A 24,546-nucleotide genomic window follows, 5' to 3' on the forward strand; every position below is an offset into this window, starting at 1 on the left:
GGCTGGGGCCAGCTTAATTAACACTAGGGTTTAAACAATGCTGGCTCCGTTCACTTGAGAGCCTTCATGTCTGACTGCCCACCCCCCCAGCTCTCTCTTCTCCCACCACCCTCACACTTTTAGATTTTAGTGGTTGCTTGCTTAGAATCAGAGCCCTGTGCCAATCATTGCTTCGGAGTCCATGCTAGAATAGGGGAGACAGGTCACAGGGGCAAGACTGAGGTGTGGGGAGGTTGAGGAAGGGCTGAGAGATGCCCTGGTGCTCTAGGACACCTCTGGAAGGAGCTGGGACCTCTCTCTCTTTGCCTCTGTTCATCTCTTGCCATGTGTGTTCCTCTATCTGATTCTCTCTCATCTGCTAGACTTGAAGATATGAAAGAACTTGAGCTCCCTGGTGCCAATCCCAGAGGCTTCATCCAGGGTTCCACAGAACCTCATAGACTTGGGGAGAGGGATGATAAAGCCTCAAGTCTTTTCCACACTAGATTTTTAGTTGTGTCCTGGTCACTGCTCTCCTGTATTACGGTCCTCCTTTGAACAAGAGGCTCAGGGTCAGTACTATAAGAAAAAAGTTGTAGAGTTAAAAATATAAAAATGATCTTGGTGCTGGGCAGAGCACCAAGATCATTGCCAAGATAGCTCAAGGTTTTTACTTCCATTTCTCACACCCACAAAGGGGACACGAGCCCTGAACAAACCCACAACAGGTCTTTCCTCCCTCGGTGAAGGGTGCAGATAAGTCGGCTAAGTGAGAGCCACTTAGTGGGCAGGGTGGGGATGGGGCTCACTTGAGGGGTTTTTTTTTTTAACCCTATTATACATAGGCTTAAGACCAAGTAGGATTCTGCATTTGAGGTGGGGGTCTAGGGAGAGAACCCCGACAGATGGGAGGCTGTGGTTCTTGGGAATGAGGCCTGACCCTGTATCTCTTTCAGAATGGCCACGTGAATTGTTACCGCCTCCGATGCCCACCCCTCCACTGCTCACAGCCTGTGATGGAGCCACAGCAATGCTGTCCCAGGTGTGTGGGTAAGTAGCTTCCTCCTCCCCTGGCACTGAGCTCTTGCTGACCGTCTTACTCCTGCTATAAACTCCTGGCTGAGAGAGAAGCCTCCAGAAGGAGAAAAGCAGTCCTGTCCATTATATGTGGGAACAAACAGATGTCCAGTGGACACATTTTGGACCCCCAAGTAGGCTACAATAGCAGCAAACTTCTCCAAAAATTGATGCACATAACAGTAGAAAAAGGCAGGTGAAGTAGAATTGGGTGGACAAGATGTCTCAGCAGGTAGGGGAACTTACCGTCAGGATGACAACCCCTGGAACCCATAGGGTCGGAGGAAAACACTGACCCAGGGGATTGTCCTCTGGCCTCCACCCACAGACCACAGCTTACACCCCTCCCCCCATGTAATTCAAAAAATTTAAGTTTTTTTTTTAAAGAAAGAAAACAGAGAAACTGACTAAAGGAGGTGAGAGCTGGCTTGGCCTGATGACTGCATGTCTGAGCCCCAGTCCCTCCGGCTATCCAGAACGAGGGGAAAGCGAAGGCGAACGACTTGGGGTTGGCTGGCCCCTGCATGAGCGCATGGTGTCTTTGCTGTGGCTCATTTCTCTACCTTTTAGGTTGTGATCCTGTCGGCAGGCAGCAGGGCCAAGCCTGACACACACACACACACACACACACACACACACAGAGAGAGAGAGAGAGAGAGAGAGAGAGAGAGAGAGAGAGAGAGAGAGAGAGCCTCATGAACACTCATGGGCCTCAGACACTAAGGCGTGGCCAGGCTGCAGTGGGAAGATATATATATATCTCAGTGAGAACTCTTGGCTAGTTTACATAGAAAATGTCAGGGAAGGCCAAAGCCAGACCTGAGTGTAAATGTTAAGGAGAGAGACAGAGACAGAGACAGAGACAGAGACAGAGACAGAGATGAAGAGAGTACAAAATCTTCAGAAAAGTGAGAAGTGGCCTTCCTACTTCTGGCACAAATCTTAGATCCGTGGAAATTTCATTTTCTCCCTCACCATGCTCTCCCTCACCATGCTCTCCCTCACCATGCTCTCCCTCACCATGCTCTCCCTCACCATGCTCTCCCTCACCATGCTCTCCCTCACCATGCTCTCCCTCACCATGCTCTCCCTCACCATGCTCTTCTACCTGCAGATCCTCGTGTCCCCTCTGGCCTCCGGGTTCCCCTAAAGTCCTGCCAGCTCAATGAGACCACATACCAACACGGAGAGATCTTCGGTGCCCAGGAGCTGTTCCCTGCCCGCCTGTCCAACCAGTGTGTCCTGTGTAGCTGTATTGTAAGACCCTCTACAGTCTCGGTGGCCCAAGCCAGTGTCTATCTTACAAAGAGGGATGGGGGTGGAACCACTAACTAAGGATAAAGGAGGCTGAAGGGAAGCAAACACCCAGAATCCACAATGTCCTGCCCCTAGCTTGGTGAGGTAACCTTTCTCCAGGTTTTCACACTTGGTCCCCAAATAATAAAAGCAGCTTATATTTCCCTCCCCCAGTGACACTATACTCCTCTAATGGGAGTTCCATGTTGTTTCTGTGTCTTCTCTGTTCCTGCTCAGAGCCTGGCATGCAGAGGATGCCAGTGGCTGCTATAGAATGAATGAATGAATGAATGAATGAATACCAGTCACCAGTACTGGGACACAGACAAGAAGGGCCTGACAGTAGCAGATGGGGCTTAGTCTGAAGTACTTAGACTCCTTGTGCCCATGGTCAGAGTAAGGCTTAGGGACAGCAGGTTTGACAGACCTGTGACGGATGGACAGCAAAGCCAAACAGGCACAACTTAGGAAGCCTTCCTCTTCTTGCTTGGGAGAGTCTCCCTGTAGCTCTCTTCCTGTCTGTCTCTCAGCTGTTCCTCTTACCCTCGGGCTTAGCTTTCCTATCTCTCTACTCCCTATTGCCAAATCTCTCTGGATGAGATGATAAAAAGGAGATCCAGAAAGGATGGGCAAAGGAACCATTAGAATATCCTGTCCACTACCGTCATCGCTGCATCTTCCCGCAGCCTTGTCCTAATGCAAGTATCCCTTTTCCCAGCAGCACTCTACTGGGAAAAGAACACAGATTTCAGGAGACATGGAGGTCTGGGTTGGGATTTTGACTCTGTAGCCATAGCAAGCTACTTAACTGCTCTGAGTTCCATTTGCTTATCTGAACAGGATGAGGTCTTTCCCCTAAGGCCATTGACCAAAGACAGCTCCATGAACTTGAATCTAGCAGAGCAATGTTCTAGACTATGACAAGAGGCAGGGGCTCTGCCAAGCAGCCACTCACTAGCTTGGATTTCCGGCTGTGCTTTTTCTATCTCATCCCTGTTTATGGCCCTGGCTTGAGTTCTGACCTCCTCTCTGGAAGTGGGATCCTTATATCTCAGACTCATGGGGAGGAACAAAGAGAGGACTCAGCTGTCTCATTTCCTACAGGAGCATGGGGCCTTATAGCTGAGTTTCATGGCCACACTCAGAGGTGACTGTGCTCCCTGCCTTTCACAGCAGGTGAAACTAAACTCCTCTCTAAAGGTGCCAATCTCTTGCCTCCCAGAGGGCACTGCATTCTATAGTCTCACCTTTCTGAGTGAGCCTTGAAGTTGGTGGCCAATGGTTTTCAGTAAAACCAATATAAGCCTAGGACCCACCCATGTAGATCCTTCTCATTCTGGGTCCCTGATGCAGGCCCAGGAGGAAGATAGTGATTTCTGTGGGAAAACCCTGAAGCCTGAGCTCAGGTCCCTTCCACCCTGACTGTCTCTATGGCTTGATGGCACAGCCCTGCCTTACCCCCAGGACTCCCCTTACCTTGAAGCCCATCTTAACAAGTTGCTGTGGAAGCTGAGGGAACATTAGAGATGAAGTTCATTTCAGGGATTGGAGTGGGAATAGGAGGTCAAAGGGGACCCCTCCTCATGGCTGACTTGCCCTGTGCAGGAGCCACATGCCACTCCCTCCATCCTCCAAGTCAGGGGAGACCTCAAGGCTATTTATTCCCAGGGAAAGAGGCTCTCCTAGACCCCCAAGTTTGATCTTCAACACAGCTCATTTCCATTCTGGTGGGTTCTGTCTTTCAGGAAGGTCACACTTACTGCGGTCTCATGACTTGCCCTGAACCCAGGTGCCCCATCACACTCCCTCTGCCTGATTCTTGCTGTCAGACCTGCAAAGGTGAGTGTCATAGTGAACTTCATCAACTTGACACTCCCTGGAGTCATTTGAGAGGAAAGCCTTAACTGAGGAATTGCCTAGATCAGACTGGCTTGTGGGCTTGTCTATAGGGAATTGTCTTGATTGTTAATTGATGTAGGGATGGCCAGCCCACTTTGGGCAGCACCATTCCCTAGGCAGTGGTCCTGACCTACCTAAATCAAATCCAATAGCAAGCAGTATTCTTCCATGGTTTCTACTTCAAGTTCCCACCTGAGTTCCTATATTGACTTCTCTCAGTGACAGACTATAACTTGTAAACTGAAATAAATATTTTCCTTCCCTGAATTGTTTTTAGTGAGGATGCTTTATCACAGCAATAGAATGTAATTACAACTCTGAGTCTTCCCAAAGGCTGCCAGGGTTCTATAGTTCTCCCTTTATGAATTGCCAGCATGAGCCTAGGGACAACCAGCATGTGGTAGATGCTTCCTTCCCACAGGGAGGTAGGTGGTAGCTTGACATGGATGTCCCAGAAAGCAGGGCCCATGGCTGATGCTGTGCTGGACCATTCCTGCCACTGCAATACCAGGAGGCACATGTGAGACAACGTAAAGATCTGGGCATGAGAGAAGAGGGAAAAGTTTAGTCTCCAGCCTGTCAACTCCCATTGGCCAAGGCTCACATCAATAACTCTCATTAATGCCAGTTACTCCTGCAGCGCGGGTGACAAGGCAGTGCTGGGAGTAGCAGGCAGTGAGGGGAGGGGCCTGCCAGGAGACAAGGATAAGAGGCACTGCTAGGGTAAAGCTGAGGGTGCTGGGAGCAGAGAGAGTGCTGCTGCAGATCCTGTAGTGACAGGATGCTGTCCCCACGATCCAATAAGGCTAAAAGGAACAAAGTAGCACCCGGAAGGGAATAAGCATGGGCTGAGACCTGGTGTCTCTTGTCTTCCTTACTGCAGCATAGGGCACAGGATTGGACTCCTGGGATAGATTCTCTGGGTAAACTGAGGCTAGCACACATGCTGCTGAAGAGCAGGCTGGGCTTGAGCAGAGGTATACAATTGGACTGTCCAAGTGGACCGGGAAGCCAACGAGAGCTTCTTGGGGAGCCTCGGATGTTGGGGTTTGGGAAGGTGTGCTTCTGTTTAGTCCTCATTGCTCCTGTAGCTGTCAGCTGGGGAGTAAACAGAGGCTGGCCTCGAGGCTCTTACTCTCCAATCCTACTCCCCTGGGTCTCTGGAACAGGAACATTCAACAAGCCAGATGGTATAGTGAAGGAGGGGCTTGGGAAAGAGAATGGTGCTGAACGTCAAGAAGCCACAGGGCTCTCTCCGTGCTGGTTCCCTGGTGTAGCTAGAAGAGGCCTCAAGATTCCCCTGGAGGTAGAACAGTAGAGCTCTGGAAGTGTGTAGTGAAAAACCTGGTTGCGGCATGGGATTCTGGGATCTTGGGGCGATCACTCACACGATGATCAGTGTCCCAGAGGGGTGACTTTTAAGTAGACTAAATAAAATGCTCTGGGCTAACTGAACAGTTCACTCCTAAGAGTGACCAGAAAGTCGGTGTTGGGTTGTTGAAGAAGTATCCTAGTAATGGAGAGTTTGATAACCCAATAAAGACAAAGACAGGTTGTATAGAGAAGCGTAAGCTGGGGCTACAGATGTAGCATTAGGCTTTTGTAAGGGATAGAGGTACAGGCAGAGGCTTCAGAACCATGACCACGAGGCTGACCTGGTTTCCTTTTGAGTTTTCAGACAGGACAACTGAGAGTTCCACGGAAGAGAACTTGACACAGCGGCAGCAGCATGGAGAGGTAAGTACGCACACAACTCTGTTGGCATGCTGGGGGAGAGAGGGGACTCAACACTGCAGGCATGCTGGGGGACAGAGGGGACTCAACACTGCAGGCATGCTGGGGGACAGAGGGGACTCAACACTGCAGGCATGCTGGGGGAGAGAGGAGTCAACACTGCAGGCATGCTGGGGGAGAGAGAGGACTCAACACTGCAGGCATGCTGGGGGAGAGAGAGGCTGCTCTCCAAGGCCAAAGGTCTTCACGACTCTCCTGCACTCACTTTTCTTAGGCATTACACTATCTATTCCTGATCCCATGTCCCTCTGCCCACGCCCTCTCCAAGGCCTGAGAAACTGACTCTGGGTCAGCTACATTGCCATCTCCATAATTCCAGCTTCCCTCCCTTCCTGTCATCATGGTTTCTACTATGGCTGATAGGCGAGAAGGGAAGAAGTTGTCACATGGTCAGTGTAGGCCCCAAATGCCCTCACTTTCCTTTGGGGAGGGGGGGGTTCCTGACACTGTTCTTCCAGAACCTGTGTGTGTGATCTAACTAAGTCAGTGGGGAACAGCCTCTGGGTTGGTCTGTGCTTCTGTGCCTCATTTCTGGGGTGCAGGTTTTTTGCCAGGGATCTGTCTTTCTGCCCCCCACTTCCATCTTGGCTCCTGTCAATCTTGTCTAGAATTTAGAGGACCCAGCCTTCCCAGCTCTCTGTACCCTGAGGGAAGAGATGGGAGAATGAACCATATCCTGACTCAACTGCCCTATTGCTCTTCAGTGGCAGGATACAGTGTGAAAATCCCTTCCGTTCTTTCATCCTGGGATCCAGGAGCCTGGGACACCCAAAGCTAGACTCCTGACCTCTCCTCCTCAGCCAGGGCATTTGCCTTTGCCAGGCTGATTTCTCAAGAGGGCCCATAAACCTGAGCTGTTTGATCTCTCCTTTCTACCTGTCCCTAGAAGGCAGTGTGTGGCCACAGGCTAGTGACAGGCCGTGAACAGCTCCTTCCTGACTAACTGGATAACTTGGACATGTACCAGTTGGGTGTTTCATCTGTCCTTCAAGTCCTTCTTGTCCCAACTTCACTTGACCAGTGCTTCACAGACACTTCCTGTGTGCCCAAGCCTGTGCTGGGCCCGGGGGGTGGGGGTGGTTCTATTCTGCAGGCTCTGCCTCTGGGCCATGAAAGGGTTAACCCCAGAGACTGTGTGGAGTGGGGAAACTGTAGAAGGAGGTCTGTAAGGCTCATGGACATCTAGGCAGGTTCTTCTTCTTGTCCCCTTCTGTGGCCTGGAGCCGCCCAGCCCGCACACTGAGCTGCAGAGTTCCTGCCCCATAGGCTCCCATCCCCACCCACACTTCACTGTCCCAGCACTCCTAGATCTGGTCTGGAGGGGCAGGGGTTGGAGAGTAGGTTGGAGACCTCTTTTTAAAACCCCGTGTCTCTACATGGACCCTAGAATTTCTGTTTTCCTACACTGTGGAATTCTGGAACTTTCTGGGATCTGCAGAGGTTCATTCTGTTGTCTCACCACCTAACTTTTTCTACGCAACAAGTTTTCTCTATTCCTGATCCCATATTGCTCTGTCTACTCATAGCAGCCCCAAGGTCCGACAAAGCCCTGGGGGAGACTGGCTTGCCAAATCCTTGTTGCTGTTTTTATTGATTAGTCTGAGAATATCTTAGACCTCACCCAGAAGGTTCTATGTGGAGCTTGTGCCCCTGCTTTCTGTCAGAAGTCCTCTAGTCTTTAGTAGCACGCTTCTCAATGCAGCCTGGTTTGTGGACCCAGCTGTGGCCTGCCCCACTGAGACAGCTCCACATCCTGCTTGCTGTTTGCAGAGACACTCCCAGGATCCATGCTCGGCGAGGAGAGACCCCAGCACACCAGCCCCCACCAGCCTCAGCTCCCCTCTGGGCTTCATCCCTCGCCACTTCCAGTCAATAGCAATGGGCAGCACGACCATCAAGATTATCTTGAAGGAGAAACATAAAAAAGGTGGGAGCAGGGCTGATGGGGTGAGATCCCCTAGCTCCCAAACTCCCTACTCTGGTTCAACAATCTCAATCTAGCCATAAACTCAAAAACAAACAAAATCGAGTGCTCCCCTAACCATCATGCACCCTAACTCCCATGTGACAGAAGAGGACACTGAGAGGCACAAGGACTGGATCAGGAAAAAACAAAAACAGTCCTTTTCTATAGGTGTGAGGGTGTGTATGCCTCATTATGTAGCCCAGGCTATCCTTGAACTTCAGATCCACCTACCTCTGTCTCCCAAGTAATATTTTATTGAGCATCTATTATGTGTTTATTGAGAAGTACAGGAGACAGAATAGACTCTTCCCCAGTCTCTGCCCCAAAGGGCTCCTAGATTAGTTGGGGAGGTATGTGACTAAGTTACCATGAGACAGGGCTGAGGACAAGGCTGTCACATGAAGGCAGAGCTGCTTTGCAGGGTAACAGTGGGGATAGCTATGTAAGGGAAGACCAAGGTTCACAACAGGACTCCCTGGCAGAGAAGGAAGGGCCATGGGCTACAGAATCTCACATCCTGGGCTGTAGGAAGGCAGGGAGGGGGAAGAGGACCTAGTAGAGTTCACACCACAATGCTAACATTTGTCTTTGCTTTTCCTGTCAGGAAAGGCCAGGTTTGGCTGCCAAGCCAGCACTCTCCATGCCCCACTACAGAATTTCTTAGGCCAGGGGAGGACTTTCCATCTTCAGCAAAGCTTAGGTGCTGGGAGGGATGTCAGAGTCGGTGCAACAGTGTAGCCAGTGTGCACTCAGGGCCTACTCTACATTTTGAGCTAGAGACTGGCCAGACCCAAGGCCCTGACCCAGCCTCCCTCTTCTCTGCTCTCCGTGTTCCAGCTTGCATACACAATGGGAAGACATACTCCCATGGGGAGGTATGGCACCCTACTGTGCTCTCCTTTGGCCCCATGCCTTGCATCCTGTGCACATGTATGGATGGCTACCAGGACTGCCACCGTGTGACCTGCCCCACCCAATATCCCTGCAGTCAACCCAAGAAAGTGGCTGGGAAGTGCTGCAAGATCTGCCCAGGTAGGAGGGATGCTGAGGGCAGGGGAAGACACTGTTCCTAGGCACTGGGAGGTCCTGTGACCTGCAGCGCTTACCCATAGGACATGGGGTTTACAGGTGCCCAGACTGCTAGAAGCTCATGCATAGAAAATGCCAGACTGCATGGGACCACCTAGCATGACAGAGGTAGCCTCAGAGGCTCTTATAGACACAAAATCAAATGACGTTTTGCGTTCTATGCAGCCCTAAAACATTAGAACCCTGGACCTTTTGAGACTAGCCGATGCCGACTGAATACATCACAAACTTTTTTCCCTCTCTTTTAGAGGATGAGGTGGATGATGACCACAGTGAGGTCATTGCCACCCGCTGTCCTAAGGTTCCAGGCCAATTCCATGTGTACACTTTGGTATCTCCAAGCCCAGACAGCCTACACCGCTTTGTCCTGGAGCATGAAGCCTCTGACCAGGTAGAGATGTACATCTGGAAGCTGGTGAAAGGTGAGTGGTCAGCTTCAGCCTCATATGTCTTTGGTGCCTTCCTGTCCTCAGCACCCAGAGGGGCCTTAAGGAGGCTTTGCTGGGCAGGTGCCTCAACCTCCTTCCAGAAGTAAGGAGCCCTGATTCCATTCTCCTTCCTCTGACTTGTGATAGCTCTGATAAGCTCGCTTAAGGCCCCTGAATGCTCCCTCTCCTGGTCATGGAGGGTTACTGCACCCTTTGAGGAGCCGACCTTAAAATCATAGACTGACTGGACTGGTGAGATTGAAGCATTGAGCCACGATGCAAAGCCTGGAGAAAAGATTCAGGGCATGGGGAATACTGGCTCCTGACTCTGGTGGGATGCTCTGACTGAGGGAACAGTTTTACTCTGAGTGACAGCAGAGGCCAGGCCACAAGCAGAGGCTATGGAACCAGGCAGACCTGGGTTCAAACTAACCTCTGCTACTTCAAATCTTGGCGCTTTTCATTCTTAGCTGTGTGGCCTTGGGCAATCACTTAGACTCTCTGGACCTCAGTGTTCTCTTCTGTGGGTTGGGCAAAGGTGCCCTGGGATAATCCCTGACCTATGGAATGTGGCAAAAATATCTGTATCCTCTTACCACACTGGCTGGTTAGAAGGCGGAGAGGTGGGCTTTTATTTAGTAAGAGGGGGGACTTGCTTAACCTCAGAGAGAAGTTCAGAACCGCAGAGCAGAAGAGGCAGAAGCAGGAACTCTTGTCATCATTCTGAACCTTTAGATCAGACTGTTTCCCAGGGCTGGTGCTGGCGACAGCTCTCAGACCACCCACACTCTACACCCCAGCAGGTGCTGGGACAGCAGTAACCCTCACCCCCACCCTCCCTGTCTTTGGGAACACATGGCTTGCTGACTCTATGCAGCAGGTGCTTATGGGGAGGTGATCTGGTCAGAGAAGGCTTCCTAGAGGGTGGACCTCTGCAAGTGAGGGAAGCTGGAGGGCCTTGGAGAAGCCACGGGGACTTTGCAGGCAGAACAGCAGCAGCCCTGTGCTCTGTGATCTGTACACAGAAGGCACCATGTACAAAGTGCCCCCATTTAATCCTCACAAGAAACTTTATGGTATGTACTTGGGCCTCGTTTTTTGAGAGGCTTAGTAGCTAGAGTGCTTGACTTGCACACAGAGGGCCCCGAGTTCAACCCCCAGCACAGGATAAACCAGGCTGTGGTACACATTTGTAATCTCAGAAGTGAAACCAGACTTTCAAGGTCATTTTCAGATACAGCCAGAATTTGAGACCAGCTTGGGCTACGTAGACCTTGTCGTGGGGAGGAAGTGCAGGCTCCATTTAGGAGATACCATGACTTGCCTGAAGGCTTATGGAGGTGTCTGGGAAAGACCAAGAAGGGCCAGGATGACATACAGAGGATGAAGAGACTTATTTTTCATCTCATCACCACTGGACCCAGCATAAAAGAAACGAGGGGACCTTCACCTCCACCATGCCAGTTCTTACTGTCCTGTCCCTGACAGTGCTCCCCAGCTGCTGCCCTCTGAGTCACCTAAATGTTCAGTGACTTCCTCCCTGCCCCAGATGAACACTCCCTGGGCTCATCATCAGGACCACCACTTGCAGTTTCCTCCCTCAGAGGAGTGACCACTGAAGCCACACTAGCAAGGCTTCTCCATCTGGGACCAGCCCGGAACACCAGCAGCATCTGAGCATAATGGGCTCAGGGTTAAGAGCCTGTGAGAGTCTGGGGTGTCTCTCTATCTCGTGATGGTCCCTCCTAGTCCCGTGCAGGTGCCTCCCTCTCAGCCCAGAACAGCTTGGTCCAGAGAAGTTTGGCTTCACTGTGAGCTGGACTGGCCTAGTGCCTGGAACTCACTTATCAGCGCCAGCTCTGCTAGGGGCTCACAGGGCCCAGCGGTGCTCAGACTTGATACAGCCTTTCAAAAGGGTAAGGGGCACATTCAAGACCCCCAGGCCAAAAAGCATCCTTCTTCTTCATTCTGCATTATAAACCCATGAGGTGTATGTGTGACTTTCCTCCCATCTGCCACCTCTTCTCCCATGTACTGGGGAGCATGCAGTGGCAGGCCTGTGCAGGAGGGCCTGCTCCATCTCATAGAAGTTATTTCTTGCCACTCTGATGTGGCTCCCTGGGCCTTTGGAGCGATATGCTGGTTCTTGGCATCTAAGCTGGGGCTCTGAGAACAGTGCTGGCTATTTCCTGATTGCTGAAACTCAGTCCCAGCATCCATGTTTTCTGTTCCCCTTCATGGGGCCTCAATCTGATCCCAGGATACAGGTCTGGTTCTTGGTCTTCCCCCAAGGCGGTGCTGGCCTAGCTGAGGCCCTGCTGGCTGCATCTGTTCTCTCTGGCCAGAGGCTGAGGTGGGTAACAGCTAGTGCCACCTCACAAAGCAAGTGTTTAGGGCCTCAGTGCCATGTATGGTGCCAAGGGTAGTGTCCCACAAAGTGAAAATACCAGAGGAGTCAACTAATACCTCATTCCTCCTGGGGCTTCACTAGACTAGGTACATATATGTTTATCTATTCATCGACTCACCCAGCCAGCCAAACTAAACTTATCTTTCCTTCTATCTACCTATCAATTTACCTATCTATCCATCCACCCCACACCCATTTGTCCATCTAACCACATCCATCCATCTATCCATCCATCCATCCATCCATCCATCCATTAACATACAATATATACATACATATATTCATAAATACATACATACATACATACATACATTCATGCAAGCATATATCCACCCACCCGTCCTTCTACCCAGGGAATCATTTATCATAAATGTTCCATGCTCAAAACTCAAGGAGTTAAGATCTCCACAGTTCCATGTCTGGGAGAGAATTAGGTAATGTCATGATGACAGCACCATAGGGATAGGAGTGACTGGTCTAGGAAGACAGCTCGGTTGGTAAAGCGCTTGCCTCAAAGCCTGAGAACCTGAGTTCAGCCCCGAGAAGGGATGTGAAAAACCTGGGTCCCGTTCACACACTGGCAATCACAGCACTAGGGAAGAGGAGACAGGAGCATCCCAGCCAGACTAGCCTGCCTCGTGAGCTCCAGAGAAAGACCCTGTCCCAAATGAAAAGGGCAGCCTTAGTGAGGATGGTACCCAAGGTTGTCTGTCCTCTGTCTTCCATGTTCACATACACATATGTGAACACACACGTGTTTAAAAAGAAGGGTAAAATGATAAACAGAACCTAGTATGATTGGTCCTATGGAGAAGAGGCTGTGGTCACCTTCAGGATGGGTCAGAAAGCCTTCCCACTAATGCTGAGTGAGTGGGTTACTCTTGCTGTCCACAGAAAGCAAGAGCAGAAGGTGGGACCTTGGGCTAGGTTCCTAATAGGGGCAGGCCAGGGAGGGGAACAGAGAGAAAGCAGGAACTCTTGGGGAGATCCCAGGCTGCTGGTGTCAGGGAGAGGGGAGGGGGCTGTCAGCTGCAGTAGTAGCATTTGCAAAGGCTTGATTTCCTCCTGGGACCAAAATTTTAGCTAGGGATGGACCATACTTAAGACACTATAGCTCCCTTAGCTCCTGTTCTATGATGTCTGAATAAACACGGCTCTGGATTTTTATCTCTTGCTGTATGCTAGAGAAAAGCTTTAATGTTCTTTATGGGTCAGCCTTTTCTTCTTTATTTTTCCTTTCATCTCTCCCTCCTTCCTTCCCTCCCTCCATTTCCCTTCCCTCCTTCCCTTCTTTCCTTCCCTCCCTCCTTCCTTCCCTCCTCTTTCTTCCTTCCTTCCCTCCTTCCTTTCCTTCCCTTCCTTCCCTCCTTCCCTTCCCTTCCTTCCCTCCTTCCCTTTCTTTCCTCATTCCTTTCCTTCCCTCCCTCCCTTCTTCCTCCCTTCCTCTCCTCCTCCTCCCTTCCCTCCCTTCTTCCTTACATGTGGGCAGATATGAGCATGTCGCTGGTGACAGGAGCAGCAGCAGAGGAAGGTGGTTAAAGGAACAGGTTTTACTTACTGTGGAGGTGACAGGTGGTCAGAGGAGCCAGAGAATCTCAAATGGTCACCATTAGGATTATGGTTTAAGAGGGGCCAGGGCTCTGGTGTACTGACTGAGGAGGGGTGATGGGGTTGGAGAACTGACTGGAACCCTGCAGATTTATTCCACATTAACTTCGTGTGTCCTCAGATTGGGGGCAGGAAGGGGTGAGTTGTGAGTGGCACTCCATCCTACCTCCATAGCTCATGCTGTGTCTTCCTGCAGGAATCTACCACTTGGTTCAGATCAAGAGAGTCAGGAAGCAAGATTTCCAGAAAGAGGCTCAGAACTTCCGACTGCTCACCGGCACCCATGAAGGTGGGACCTTGGGCTAGGTTCCTAATAGGGGAAGGCCAGGGAGGGGAACAGAGAGAAAGCAGGACCTCTTGGGGAGTTCCCAGGCTGCTGTTGTCAGGGGGAGCGGAGGGGGGCTGTCAGCTGCAGACGTCAGTTCCCAGCACAGGAATCCAGTGGATGTCTGGGCCAGAGATTTCTCAATCCCTAAGTGAGAGAGAGAGAAGGTGAGACTGAGCAGATGGCTTTGTCTTGGCCCAGAAGGGTCAGATCTGAGCTCTCAAGACCCGGTGCTTGCCCTGCCTCTGGACCAGCAGTTCTCAACCCACAGGGGTCATGGGTTAGATATTTATAGTACAATTCATAACAGTAGCAAAATTACAGTTATGACGTAGTGATGAAGTAAGTTTACAGTTGGGGGTCACCAGAACATGGGGAACTGTATTAAAGGTCGCAGCATTAGGAAGGTTGAAAACCACTGCTCTAGAGGCTCCCCATTCCTGATGAGAGCCCCCCCCCCCTTCTAACCACTTTCCTAGACAGTCTAATTTGTTCTGCAGTACTCCATGAAGATGGGCCCGGATGTTTTTGTGGGGATGTCAAGTCAGGTGACAGATGAAATATTACCTACAGAAGTCAGAAAACCCAACCCCTAAATACAGAGTGTCTAAAGGCTAAGTCTCATACAACTTACAAGACAGGGACCTCAGCTCTCCACCAGTGGGTCTCAAACCCTGGCTCATACACTCTCTCCTGACTCAAGCATTAAAAGGCCCAGACACCACCACTGTTGCACACATGCTTATAAAATACATAGCTATACGCATCCCTTGTCTCTCCTACCTCCCTCCAACACATCCCTTGTCTCTTCTACCTCCCTCCAACACATCCCTTGTCTCTTCTACCTCCCTCCATGCAGGTTACTGGACTGTCTTCCTAGCCCAGACTCCAGAGCTGAAAGTTACAGCCAGCCCAGACAAAGTGACCAAGACGCTATAGCAAGGACCTAAACAGTTGCAGATGAGTTTTATTGGTTTTGTTATTATATATTAATAAAGAAGTCGCATTACCCTCCCCCAGCCCTGCCTGTTGACTTTGCATCCCGTTTCCAGGGACCTTTCTGGGAAGATGCCTTTGTCCTGAATTTATATGGGTAGAAGTAGATTCAGAAGGGGTACAGAGGGGCCCGACTCCTCACAGCTGCTTTTCATTAGAGCCAGGGATAGCTCTTGAAGCCTCCTCTCAGGCTTTTGTCTCCCAGCACCCTTATCCCCTAAGCCCCCAAATAGGATGCTTTTATGGGGAGCACCCCACCCTTCCAGTGGCTTCCTTGCACTAAGCCTAAAAAGAAAGACTAACTTAGTTTGCCAAGTAGTAGTGAACACGACCTCAGTGCACTTTCCCCGGGGCCTGGGGCTCTCCTAGGCCAGCCTTGCCTACTTCAGGGAATCTGAGTTTAGAGAAGAGCTGAAGCAGTGCTGTGCCTGAAGGCACAGAGGGGGTAGTGGCTGGCTAGGACTGGAAGCCAGGGCTCTGGCTCCGGGCTAGCACTCCTTCCCCCATTCTTGCTGCCACACGAGCAGCCTCACCTCCAAGGGATCCAAGACTGCAGTCAGATTGCCAAGTTGGCCCGTTGTCCGAGAAGGCCCAACCATTACAGTGGAAGACAAATCCACCATTTATCCTGCCCACGTGTGTAAGCGCTTGCAATGTCCAATATGGTTTATGGCCCGTGACTTCACTTACGTCAAACAATGTAGGATTTACCCCCACTCTGGAGAGGCCTCCCAGGCTCCAGTAAGACAGTCTTTCTCAGAGCCTCACAGTGATGAATAGCCAGGCAGGACCTGAATTTGAGTACTCTGTCACTCCAGTGAAGCTCTCAGGACAGCCAGGCTCTGCCATCCGCAGCCCCGGCTCTCCACTGTTTCAATGCAGGGCAGATAAGACACACTGAAGAGGTTGTGGTCAGAGGCCTGCTGGCCAGAGCTGTGCAACCACCTAAAGCGCCCACCCTGTTGTCTCCACAGCCTTGGCTTCCACTCTACTGTCCCTGAAGTCTAGGGGCCTAAGCAGCCACCAATGCTACCTTTACTGGGAATCACTGTCCTGAAGCCCCCTTTGCCAGCTGTAACCCATAATATACCCAGAGTACACCCAGAGAGAGGTTGGGACAGGCTCAGTTAGAAAAACACGTGTGTGGCCTCCCTGTCATCTCATAGCTCCTACCTGCCCCTTCTCATGGAAAGTCATCATTTTGACTAGCTTCCGCACTAGTGAGACTTAACCTGGCAAGTCTAGAGGTGCGTTCTGAGAAATTCAGGAACCTAGAAGCCCAGCCATTCATAGGGTGTGCTCTGTCCATCTTCCCAGCTCTGTGGACTGTCTCTCCAGCAAAGCGTTCCCAATGCTCCCCTTGTCCCTTGCCCCCACTCCAGCCCCATCCATCTTCCCATCTCGAATACAGCAGTCCTGGGTTTCAGGACAGGAATGGGTCCTTGAGGTACTTTTCTTGATCTGGAAGGACAAGCCGCCTCCTGGCTTATTTAATAGGCACATCTAAAGCCTATGATGTGTGCCCAGAGACTGCTTCCCCAGGCAGGGGTGAGGCACATTGTGTACATCAACCCCCCTTGGCTTTAGTCCAGCCCTTTCTGTTTGAGCAAACACTCATTTTGTACAACACCAAGCTGCTCCGTGATTTCATACTCTTTCTCAGCCACTCTGGGGTAAGCTTTATACTAGACTAATAATAACACAGAATAAGGAGCTGACATTGCCCTTCCCAAGTCAGGGGAAGGAGGATATCAATAAGGATAAAGTGGTGGCATCGTGACATCTGAATGATAAAGGAGGTGAAAGCAGGACTTTATGGGGCACAGCCCCTGATCCCAACCGAGGACACTTACAGAGGCTCAGAGGACAGGGAAGAGACAGGGCAATAGTAAATGGAACAAGAGAAGGGGGTGGGTAATGATGGAGAAGCAGAAAACCTGGTAGATGAGAGAAGCAAAGGATGAGAAGCATCATCCTTTACCAGTGCCGGACAGTGAGCAGACGGAGGTGAAGTTGCCCCTCAACTGAGAGACTCTGGCTTTACCCCAAGAGACAATCTGTGACTTAGAGAGCTGCTCCTACCTGCTAGAGAAGAATAACCTGACAGAGTGAAGCAGAAGCCAGGGAAGAACCCAAGGAGATGGCCATAGTACTCTGGGTATATTATGGGTTACCAGAAGGTTGGGCTTGAGACAGAAGGTGGCAGCTGTTGGCTTCTAGATGGTGACCAAAGCCAGAAGGGGAGGGACCAAGCTCTGGGAAAGATTGTAGAATGAAAAGAGAAAAGAGACCCAGACAAAGGCTGGAGCATCTCGCTGGGGCAAGCAGAGGGAAGGCCAGACACTCACCACCATGAAGTTGAGTAAGTAAGGCCAGAAAGAGCCCTCTGTGGGGACCAGGTCAATCTTGTGGTTGTGGCAACCATTAGTGTTAGTTGAAAGGCAGAAGCTGTGTTGGGGGAACCTGAGGTAGTATCTGGGAAGTGAGGAAACAGACTTTTAATAAATTTGGCAATAAAGAACAGATGCAGGAGAGTGGTGGGCAATGCTGCCTGGAGGCCAGTGATACCCACTCCACCATTCTACTATGTTCAAATTTGTCTCTCATCTGCTTCCTGGAAGACCCCAGTGAGGTGGAGATTTCTATTCATGCTACATGGATGAGGAAATAAGAATCCAGAGAATGAGAAGATGAGCTGAGAGTAAACGAAGAATGTGGAGTCCAGCCTAGGGGTACTGCCTCCCATCCCATCCTACAGAACTGAGCTCAGAGCCCTATTCCACTGGCCCATCTAGGCAGCCTTCTAGCCCAGGCTGGCTCATTTACTGTGATGCCTCCAGGTTTCTTGGGGCCACTTCCTCTTCTCTTCCTCCTACAGCTGTGATACTGCCTTGTCCCATCTCTCCAGGGATGCTGGGCTCTAGGAAATGGTAGTATTTCTGAGAATCAAAAAGTGGTCTGTGGTTTGGAGCTGCCTCAGGCCTAAGGGAAAGCCTGGGGCCACACTAGACACAATGGCATCCCTCTCCAGGACTGGCTTAGAAACCCACTTTTCCTCATCCTAGTCCCTGGAAGGCACCCGTGCTTGATGTCTTCCTCCTCAGAACCATGTATGGGAGAAGAGTGGGAACTGCTATTCTGTGTGGCTAAGGCTGCCAGGGACTGGGCCAGTGTGGGTCTCTATGTAAATGGGCTGGTGTGGGTCTCTGTACATATGCCCTTCTCTGCACAGAGAAGCTTTCTAGAATTGACCTGGGATCTGGACCTCTGCTGTTCTGATGTAACGACCACATGATATCTGCTTTTACTATCATTCTCCCTTTACCTCAGGCTGGTGCAAATCACACAACATGCCTAAGGTCAAAGGACAATGAACCCACTCAGAGGCTGTGACTAGAAGGTTCGAGTTTTTACAACCTGCTCACAGCTCCTTGCCACCAGCCTTCCTACTTCACCCTGCTACAAAGTTCTACGTCTCAGCCCAGGCGGCCATTCCAAACCATCATTCCACCAGGCTCTCCCCCACTAAAGCTGTCTTTCCAGAACTGCTCACCGCCTTTGGGTAACATTAAAGCCCTCTGCATTCTGGTCTTTCTTGATGCCTCCTGCTATGTCTTCAACACAATCCCTTTGCTTGTTCTCCCAGCAGCAGCCCAGGTTATGAGTCTGTGGGGACCAGGGAGTGGAATGTGATGGTTTGAATGAGAATGACCTCATAGGCTCATAGACTTGAGTGCTTGGTTCCTAGTTAGTAGACCTCTTTGGGAAGGATTGGGAGGTGTGGCCTTATTTGAAGAGATGTGTCACTGGAAGTGGGCTTTGAAGCCCAATTCTCTCTCTCTCTCTCTCTCTCTCTCTCTCTCCCTCCCTCCCTCCCTCCCTCCCTCCTCCCTCCCTCCCTTCCTCCCTCCCTCCCTCCCCCTCTCTCAGAGGAACTAGAAGGGACATATAGGTGCTCAGTAAATGTCTGTTGAGTCCTTGTTGTTACTCAGCACCACTGCCACACTCACCATGGCTGCCACATTCAATACTAGGACCTCACACCCACGGGGCTCAGACAGCAATGTAAATAGAGTCTGTATTTCTCAAATATTTACACCTTGAGAGTCAAACTAGCCAACAACTCCACATGTCTTATCTTCTGCCCTTAAAAATATATCTTTTGAATGACCCTGAAAACCAACTTCAAATACAAAATGTTCTGGCTTCTAAGAATTCCTTGGCAGCACAGGAAAAAATCAAGCCTTATTCCCTGGCTTTCTCTTCTGCTTTGCTTTTTTTTTTTTTTTTTTTTTTGGTGTTTTGTTTTGTTTTGTTTTGTTTTGTTTTGTTTTGTTTTTCGAGTCAGGGTTTCTCTGTATAGCCCTGGCCGTCCTGGAACTCACTCTGTAGACCAGGCTGGCCTTGAACTCAGAAATCAGCCTGCCTCTGCCTTCCAAGTGCTGGGATTAAAGGTGTGTGCCACCACTGCCCTGCTTTCTGCTTTGTTTCTTTATTTTCTTTGTTTGGAGAGGGTGATATCCAGGCTGGCCTCAAACTTATAATCCTCCTCCCTTTCCCCAAGTGCTGAAATTACATCCGTGGATCACCATGCCTAGATCCCTTTTTCTTCATGTTCTAGCTCTGCTCACAGATGGGACCACCCCAGCTTGCATACTGTGACAGCTTTAAAACATATCCATAGATGCTTGCATCCGTATCAGGTCACATAGTCCTTACCCTCTCCTTTAAACCTGGGAGAAGTCACCTGTACCAACAGAAAGAAGCAGAAATTAGGCGGGTGACTTCTGGCCAGAAAAGGCCACAGAGATACTGCCTTGTTACCAAGATTCATGCTTTTGGAGCTCTGAGCCACTTAGTACCAGTGACTTCATGGCAGGCTGTCACACTGTGAGAAAGCCAAGCCACTTGGAGAGGTATCTCTAGATACTCCAGTGCCAGGTCCAGCTGATCATCAATCAGTTCATCTACCAGAAACGATAGCCCAAGTGTGTGACTATCAGGCCCAGGCATGTTGGGCTTAGACAACGCATTTGCTGGCGTCAGATCCTAGCAAATAAAATTTGTAAGCATTAAAAATCAGTGTGTGTGTGTGTGTGTGTGTGTGTGTGTGTGTGTGTGTGTGTGTGTTGGGGGAGGATTGGATAGTGCTGCAGCAAAGGCAAATGAGACTTGTCCACATTCCACCCAAGCCCAGCTGTCCCCTGCTATAGCAAATGATCCCTCTGAGACTAGGTGAGGATCACACTGTCTGCAAGCAGACTCTATTCTGACAAAAGGATCAAGCTTCCTTGTTTCTGAGTGTGATCTTTGATGGGGGGGGGGGGGGGTACCACTCCTTTCCAGGAGCTCCAGAGGCTCCAGATACTACTACTACTATTACTACTACTGATACAACTGAGAAAATGTCAGTTGTGGTTGGGGGTGGGGGGGGTAGGTGCTACTTCTGTGGCAGGAATTAACAATAGATAACAGCTTAGTGACTTACCTCAGCTCTCAGTGACTGACAGGCTGACCTTCTAGGCCAGAACATGGCCACAGAGACAGACGTGAACGAATTTAAGAATGCCATCTAAATAGAAGGTAGTGTCAACAAAAGCCGTGCCAAACAGACATGGTGACCACCCCATCCCTCAACAGGTAAGAAAACAGATGGCCTCATGGTTCCTACCATTGAAGATGTGCTGTAGTTAGTCCCCACGTGTGACACCTCCCATCCCTTGTCGTTGTCATAGGCACTGGTTCCTACTTCAGAGTGATCTCCAGGTTAGAAAACCAGAGAATGTGCACACGCGCGTGCGCACACGCACGCACACACACACACACACACACACACACACACACACGCACGCGCACACGCACACACACACACCTGGCACAGATGACCCTTAGCCAGTGGTCAAGGGTATGTGGTACCAACATCCCAACTCCTTCACACTGGTGTCAGCAGCTGAGGAACCACCAGCACCTTCCCCAGAGCTTCCCTACAAGACAGCCCAGTCCGCTTTGTGGGACTTGGCCTGAATGATCCCTCTCCTCCCCTCCCCTCCCCTCCCTTTTACACAGTTACTAGTTCATCTTGGAAATACCTCCTAATGCTTTACTTTCACCCGAGGCCTCAGCTCAACCTTCCAGCTTAGGGATCCCAGCAGAAGGCTGTTGGGATCACATGCCAGGTATTTATTCTGTCCTTCTAGCCTGCAGCCTCTAACAGACCCAGGTCCAGTGTTAATTCTGATTGTAATTTGTTTAAATTAAGAAAACACCAAAGGGGACAGGCTAGATGGCTGAGCGGGTAAAGGAGCTTGCTGCCAAGACTGACCTCCGAGTTTGATCCCTGGGCCACAAATAAGATGGAAGAAGAGAACTGACTCCTAAAAGTTGTTTTCTGATCTCTGGGTACACACCGAGGAGAATGTGTGTGTGCTCACACACTCCACACTAAATAAATGTTGAAAGAAAGATCAGTGGATCCAGGGTGTTAATGAGGCACGTCTTTAGGGTGTGTCTGTGAGGATGTCTCCAGGGAGGTTTAACTGTTTTGTTTTTTGTCATATTTTTGTCAACTTTACACAAGCTATGTTTATCTGGAGAGAACCTTCATTGAGAAAATGCCTGCATCAGGTTGGCCTATAGGCACATCTGTGGGCATTTTCTTGATTAATGACTGATCTGGGAGGGCCCAGGACACTGTAGGTCGTACCTACACTCTAGGTAGGCAGTCCTGATATGCCAGTAAGCAGCACATCTCCATGGTCTCTGCATCAGTTCCTGCCTCTAGTTTCCTTCCCTGCTTGAGTTCCTACCCTGGCTTCCCTCAGTAATGGACTTATAAGCCAAATAAAGTCTTTTCTCTCCAAGTAGTTTTTGGTCATGGTCTTTATCATAGCAATAGAACTCTTTTTTGTTTGTTTGTTTGTTTGTTTTTAAATATGGAACGCTTCACGAATTTGCGTGTCATCCTTGCGCAGGGACCATGCTAATCTTCTCTGTATCGTTCCAATTTTAGTATATGTGCTGCCGAATCGAGCACAGCAATACAACTCTTAACTAAACACAAGGTCAATCACTGAGCCTGGAGCTCACCAATTTGATCAGATTGGCTGGCCAAGAAGCCCCAGGGGCGGCACTGTTTCAGCTGGGGTTATAGACATTTCTACGCAAGTTTTTACGATGAGTCTGAAGGTAAGACCTCTGGTCCTTATCCTCAGTTCCTGAGCTGGTATTTTAAACAAGCACCCCAGGTAGACAGATCCAAAGAAGCCCCTAAGAACACAAGATCTTAACCTGTGGAAAACGCTATCCCCCCCCACCCCCCACTCCATGATCCAGCCTAACAGTTTGTTTTCTTCCTATGGTGGCTGCCCCGACCCTTATCAGAGCTCTTCAAAACTCACTGGCCACCCTCTAGACTCCCATAACCAGGGACAGTAGAGGGACTTCTCAAAGCTCAAATCTGACTTTCTTGCTCCGGGCCATGACTGCCCATGCACCACCCATGCACCTCCCCCACCTGGTGGCCATGCAACTGACTTTTCCCACTGCCTAGTGGCTCTACCTAGTGTCCAACAGCACCTCCTTATCCTCCCAAGATGTAGCCTCTGCCCTAAGGGTCTTCAGCGCTTATAAGAGCTCACTTGTCAGCCCTCTATCTTCCTACACAAGTCACACTTCGGGGTGGCTGGTTGTAATGAGTGCTGTACCGGGGAAAACTGAGGCTCAGCGCATGGACAAATTGCTCTAGAGGCAAGACTCGAACTCGAAACACCACCTTCACTACACCTTCCAGCAGAGTGCTCCGAGTGGGACAGAGGGGCGGGGGGCGGGGCGCGGGCGCAAAAGAACGCGGGCTTTGATTCGTGACTCCGGCGGCGTGGACCCAGACGCTAATTAAAATCGCCTGGGCCGCGGGGGCGGTGGGGCGGGCACAAAGCCGGCTTTGACCTGGCGGCACAGGCCAGGCTTGTGGGACGTGTTTGTTTTTGCTCGTAAAGCTCAGCGGCCCAGCGGAGCCTGGCGAGGGCCCCTGAGGCCATGACCGTCCTCCCTGCCTGCTCCCGGCAAGCCCCAGCCGTGAGTTTCCCCCTCCATTGACCAGTAACGATGAAAACATGGCAGTGTTAACTTTGAAGTTTACAGAGTTCCAGGCCCCGACCTACAGCTCTTCTCACTCTACTGACGAAGTCCATAGAGAGTGAGCACCTCACTCAAGGTCACAGGGTTCTAAGTTCTAAGAGCCAGGGCTGGAACCCAGACTCTCAAAGCCACCGGAAGATGCCTCTCCAAAGAGGGAGAGCTAGAAAGGGCCAGCTGGCAGCAGGAAGGTGGGTTTCAGCAAGGAGGCGTTTCCTGCTCACCTCCCACCAAGCTGTCCAGCAAGTGAGCTCCCCAGGGTGGGTGTTCCAGCAGAGGACTAGACAATTCCCTGGAGCCGTTAGGCTCCTTCCAGCCCAGTCTTTGGGGCTCCTGGCTGCACACCAGTGGCAACTGCTTTGGTGGAGAGGCACTCAACTGTTAGGTTGGTGAGGAGGAATATGGGTGCGCCTTCGTGGTGCAGGTTTGTGTGGATGTGTGGAAACCAGGAAAAAAATGGGAACCTCTGTGGTTGGAGGGATGGATGCCCTGGCTACAGTGGTCATTCCCTAAAGTAGGGAGCCTGGGGTCTCCTCTTATCCTCAGCCTTCCAGCTTGCCCTGTGGGACTCTAGTACCCACTTTGACCTGGCTTTGACTTACTAGTCAACCCTCGGCTCAGAACAGGTTATGATTTCCCAGCAACCCCCCTACACATACACACACACACACACACACACACACACACACACCCCTTCCCCTTGGAATAGCCATCCTAGGGTATTGACAGGCTCAATGTCGGTCCTTCATGGCAGACAAGAAGCCCCAGGGTGGGACTGTAAAGGCTTGCCAACCCACCCTCCCCACCATGGTCAAATTCTTGTTCATAAGCTGGCGCAGAAAGATCTACTTTGCCTTGGGCCAGGGCATAGACTACGCTGCCACAGGCTCAGTCAAGGCCTGGCAAGAGGCTTTGGGATATACAGAATAACCGGAGACTGCTAGGAGGCTCAGGCTCACTGAGGAAACCAGGGACAAAGTAAATGACAATCCCCATCAGTGAGTTGTCCCCAACAGAGATGTCCCAGCCTGGTCCCTGCCATCTCTCACGAGAGCACGGAGACTTTGCCCCCCCCCCACTCCACCCACCCCCCCCCACTGGCCCAATGTCTGCAGATGGAAGCCTGGAGAGGGCTCTGATCCCAGCCACCTGTGAGGAGGAGGACAAGAAGAGGAGGAGGGGAGGAGGCAGCCAGAGGGAGGACTTCTCAGGGCTCTCTCCCTCCCTAAGCCCTGAGAGCCAGAGCTTGGACAGAGACACTATTAACACAAAATTTGCAAACATGGCTTCTAAAAATAGCTCAGGCTGGCAAGGCCCACCTGGCACAGACTGCACCTTTGCGGCTGCTGGCCTGCTCCCCCCTGCTCGCTGGCCACCAGTCTGTCAGCAAACATGTCACTCTACCCTCTCTGACCCATGGTCAAGGGGCCACTGCAGCTCTGGAGGTGGGAACATGAGACTTGTCCCAAACTGCTAAGAAGGAGGGGGAGGATTTGCAGACAGACCAAGGGGGGGATCATCTCACTGCCTACAAGGAGTGTTGAAG

At 50.8% G+C, this 24,546-nt stretch overlaps 1 protein-coding gene and 1 non-coding gene across 3 annotated transcripts in view; one reads left to right on the forward strand and one right to left on the reverse strand.

The window, feature by feature from the left end:
* Chrdl2 (chordin like 2) overlaps positions 1-14,883 on the forward strand; it is a 28,738-nt gene extending 13,855 nt beyond the window's left edge. For both annotated transcript variants that reach the window (XM_034518875.2, XM_034518868.2), the window contains exons 3-11: positions 936-1,029; positions 2,171-2,313; positions 4,098-4,191; positions 5,930-5,988; positions 7,816-7,972; positions 8,849-9,043; positions 9,349-9,522; positions 13,743-13,835; positions 14,731-14,883. In XM_034518875.2, the coding sequence (XP_034374766.1) occupies positions 936-1,029; positions 2,171-2,313; positions 4,098-4,191; positions 5,930-5,988; positions 7,816-7,972; positions 8,849-9,043; positions 9,349-9,522; positions 13,743-13,835; positions 14,731-14,810 (1,089 nt within the window). In that variant the 3' untranslated portion in view covers positions 14,811-14,883. The remainder of the gene's footprint in view (positions 1-935; positions 1,030-2,170; positions 2,314-4,097; positions 4,192-5,929; positions 5,989-7,815; positions 7,973-8,848; positions 9,044-9,348; positions 9,523-13,742; positions 13,836-14,730) is intronic.
* A 6,910-nt stretch (positions 14,884-21,793) lies between these two features.
* Positions 21,794-21,900, reverse strand: LOC117702039 (U6 spliceosomal RNA). Its single transcript, XR_004605954.1, has one exon. It is a non-coding gene; the product is annotated as a U6 spliceosomal RNA (small nuclear RNA).
* Positions 21,901-24,546: the final 2,646 nt, after the last annotated feature.

The sequence above is a fragment of the Arvicanthis niloticus genome, chromosome 1 (genome assembly GCF_011762505.2).
Source record: "Arvicanthis niloticus isolate mArvNil1 chromosome 1, mArvNil1.pat.X, whole genome shotgun sequence".
NCBI lineage: Eukaryota > Metazoa > Chordata > Mammalia > Rodentia > Muridae > Arvicanthis > Arvicanthis niloticus.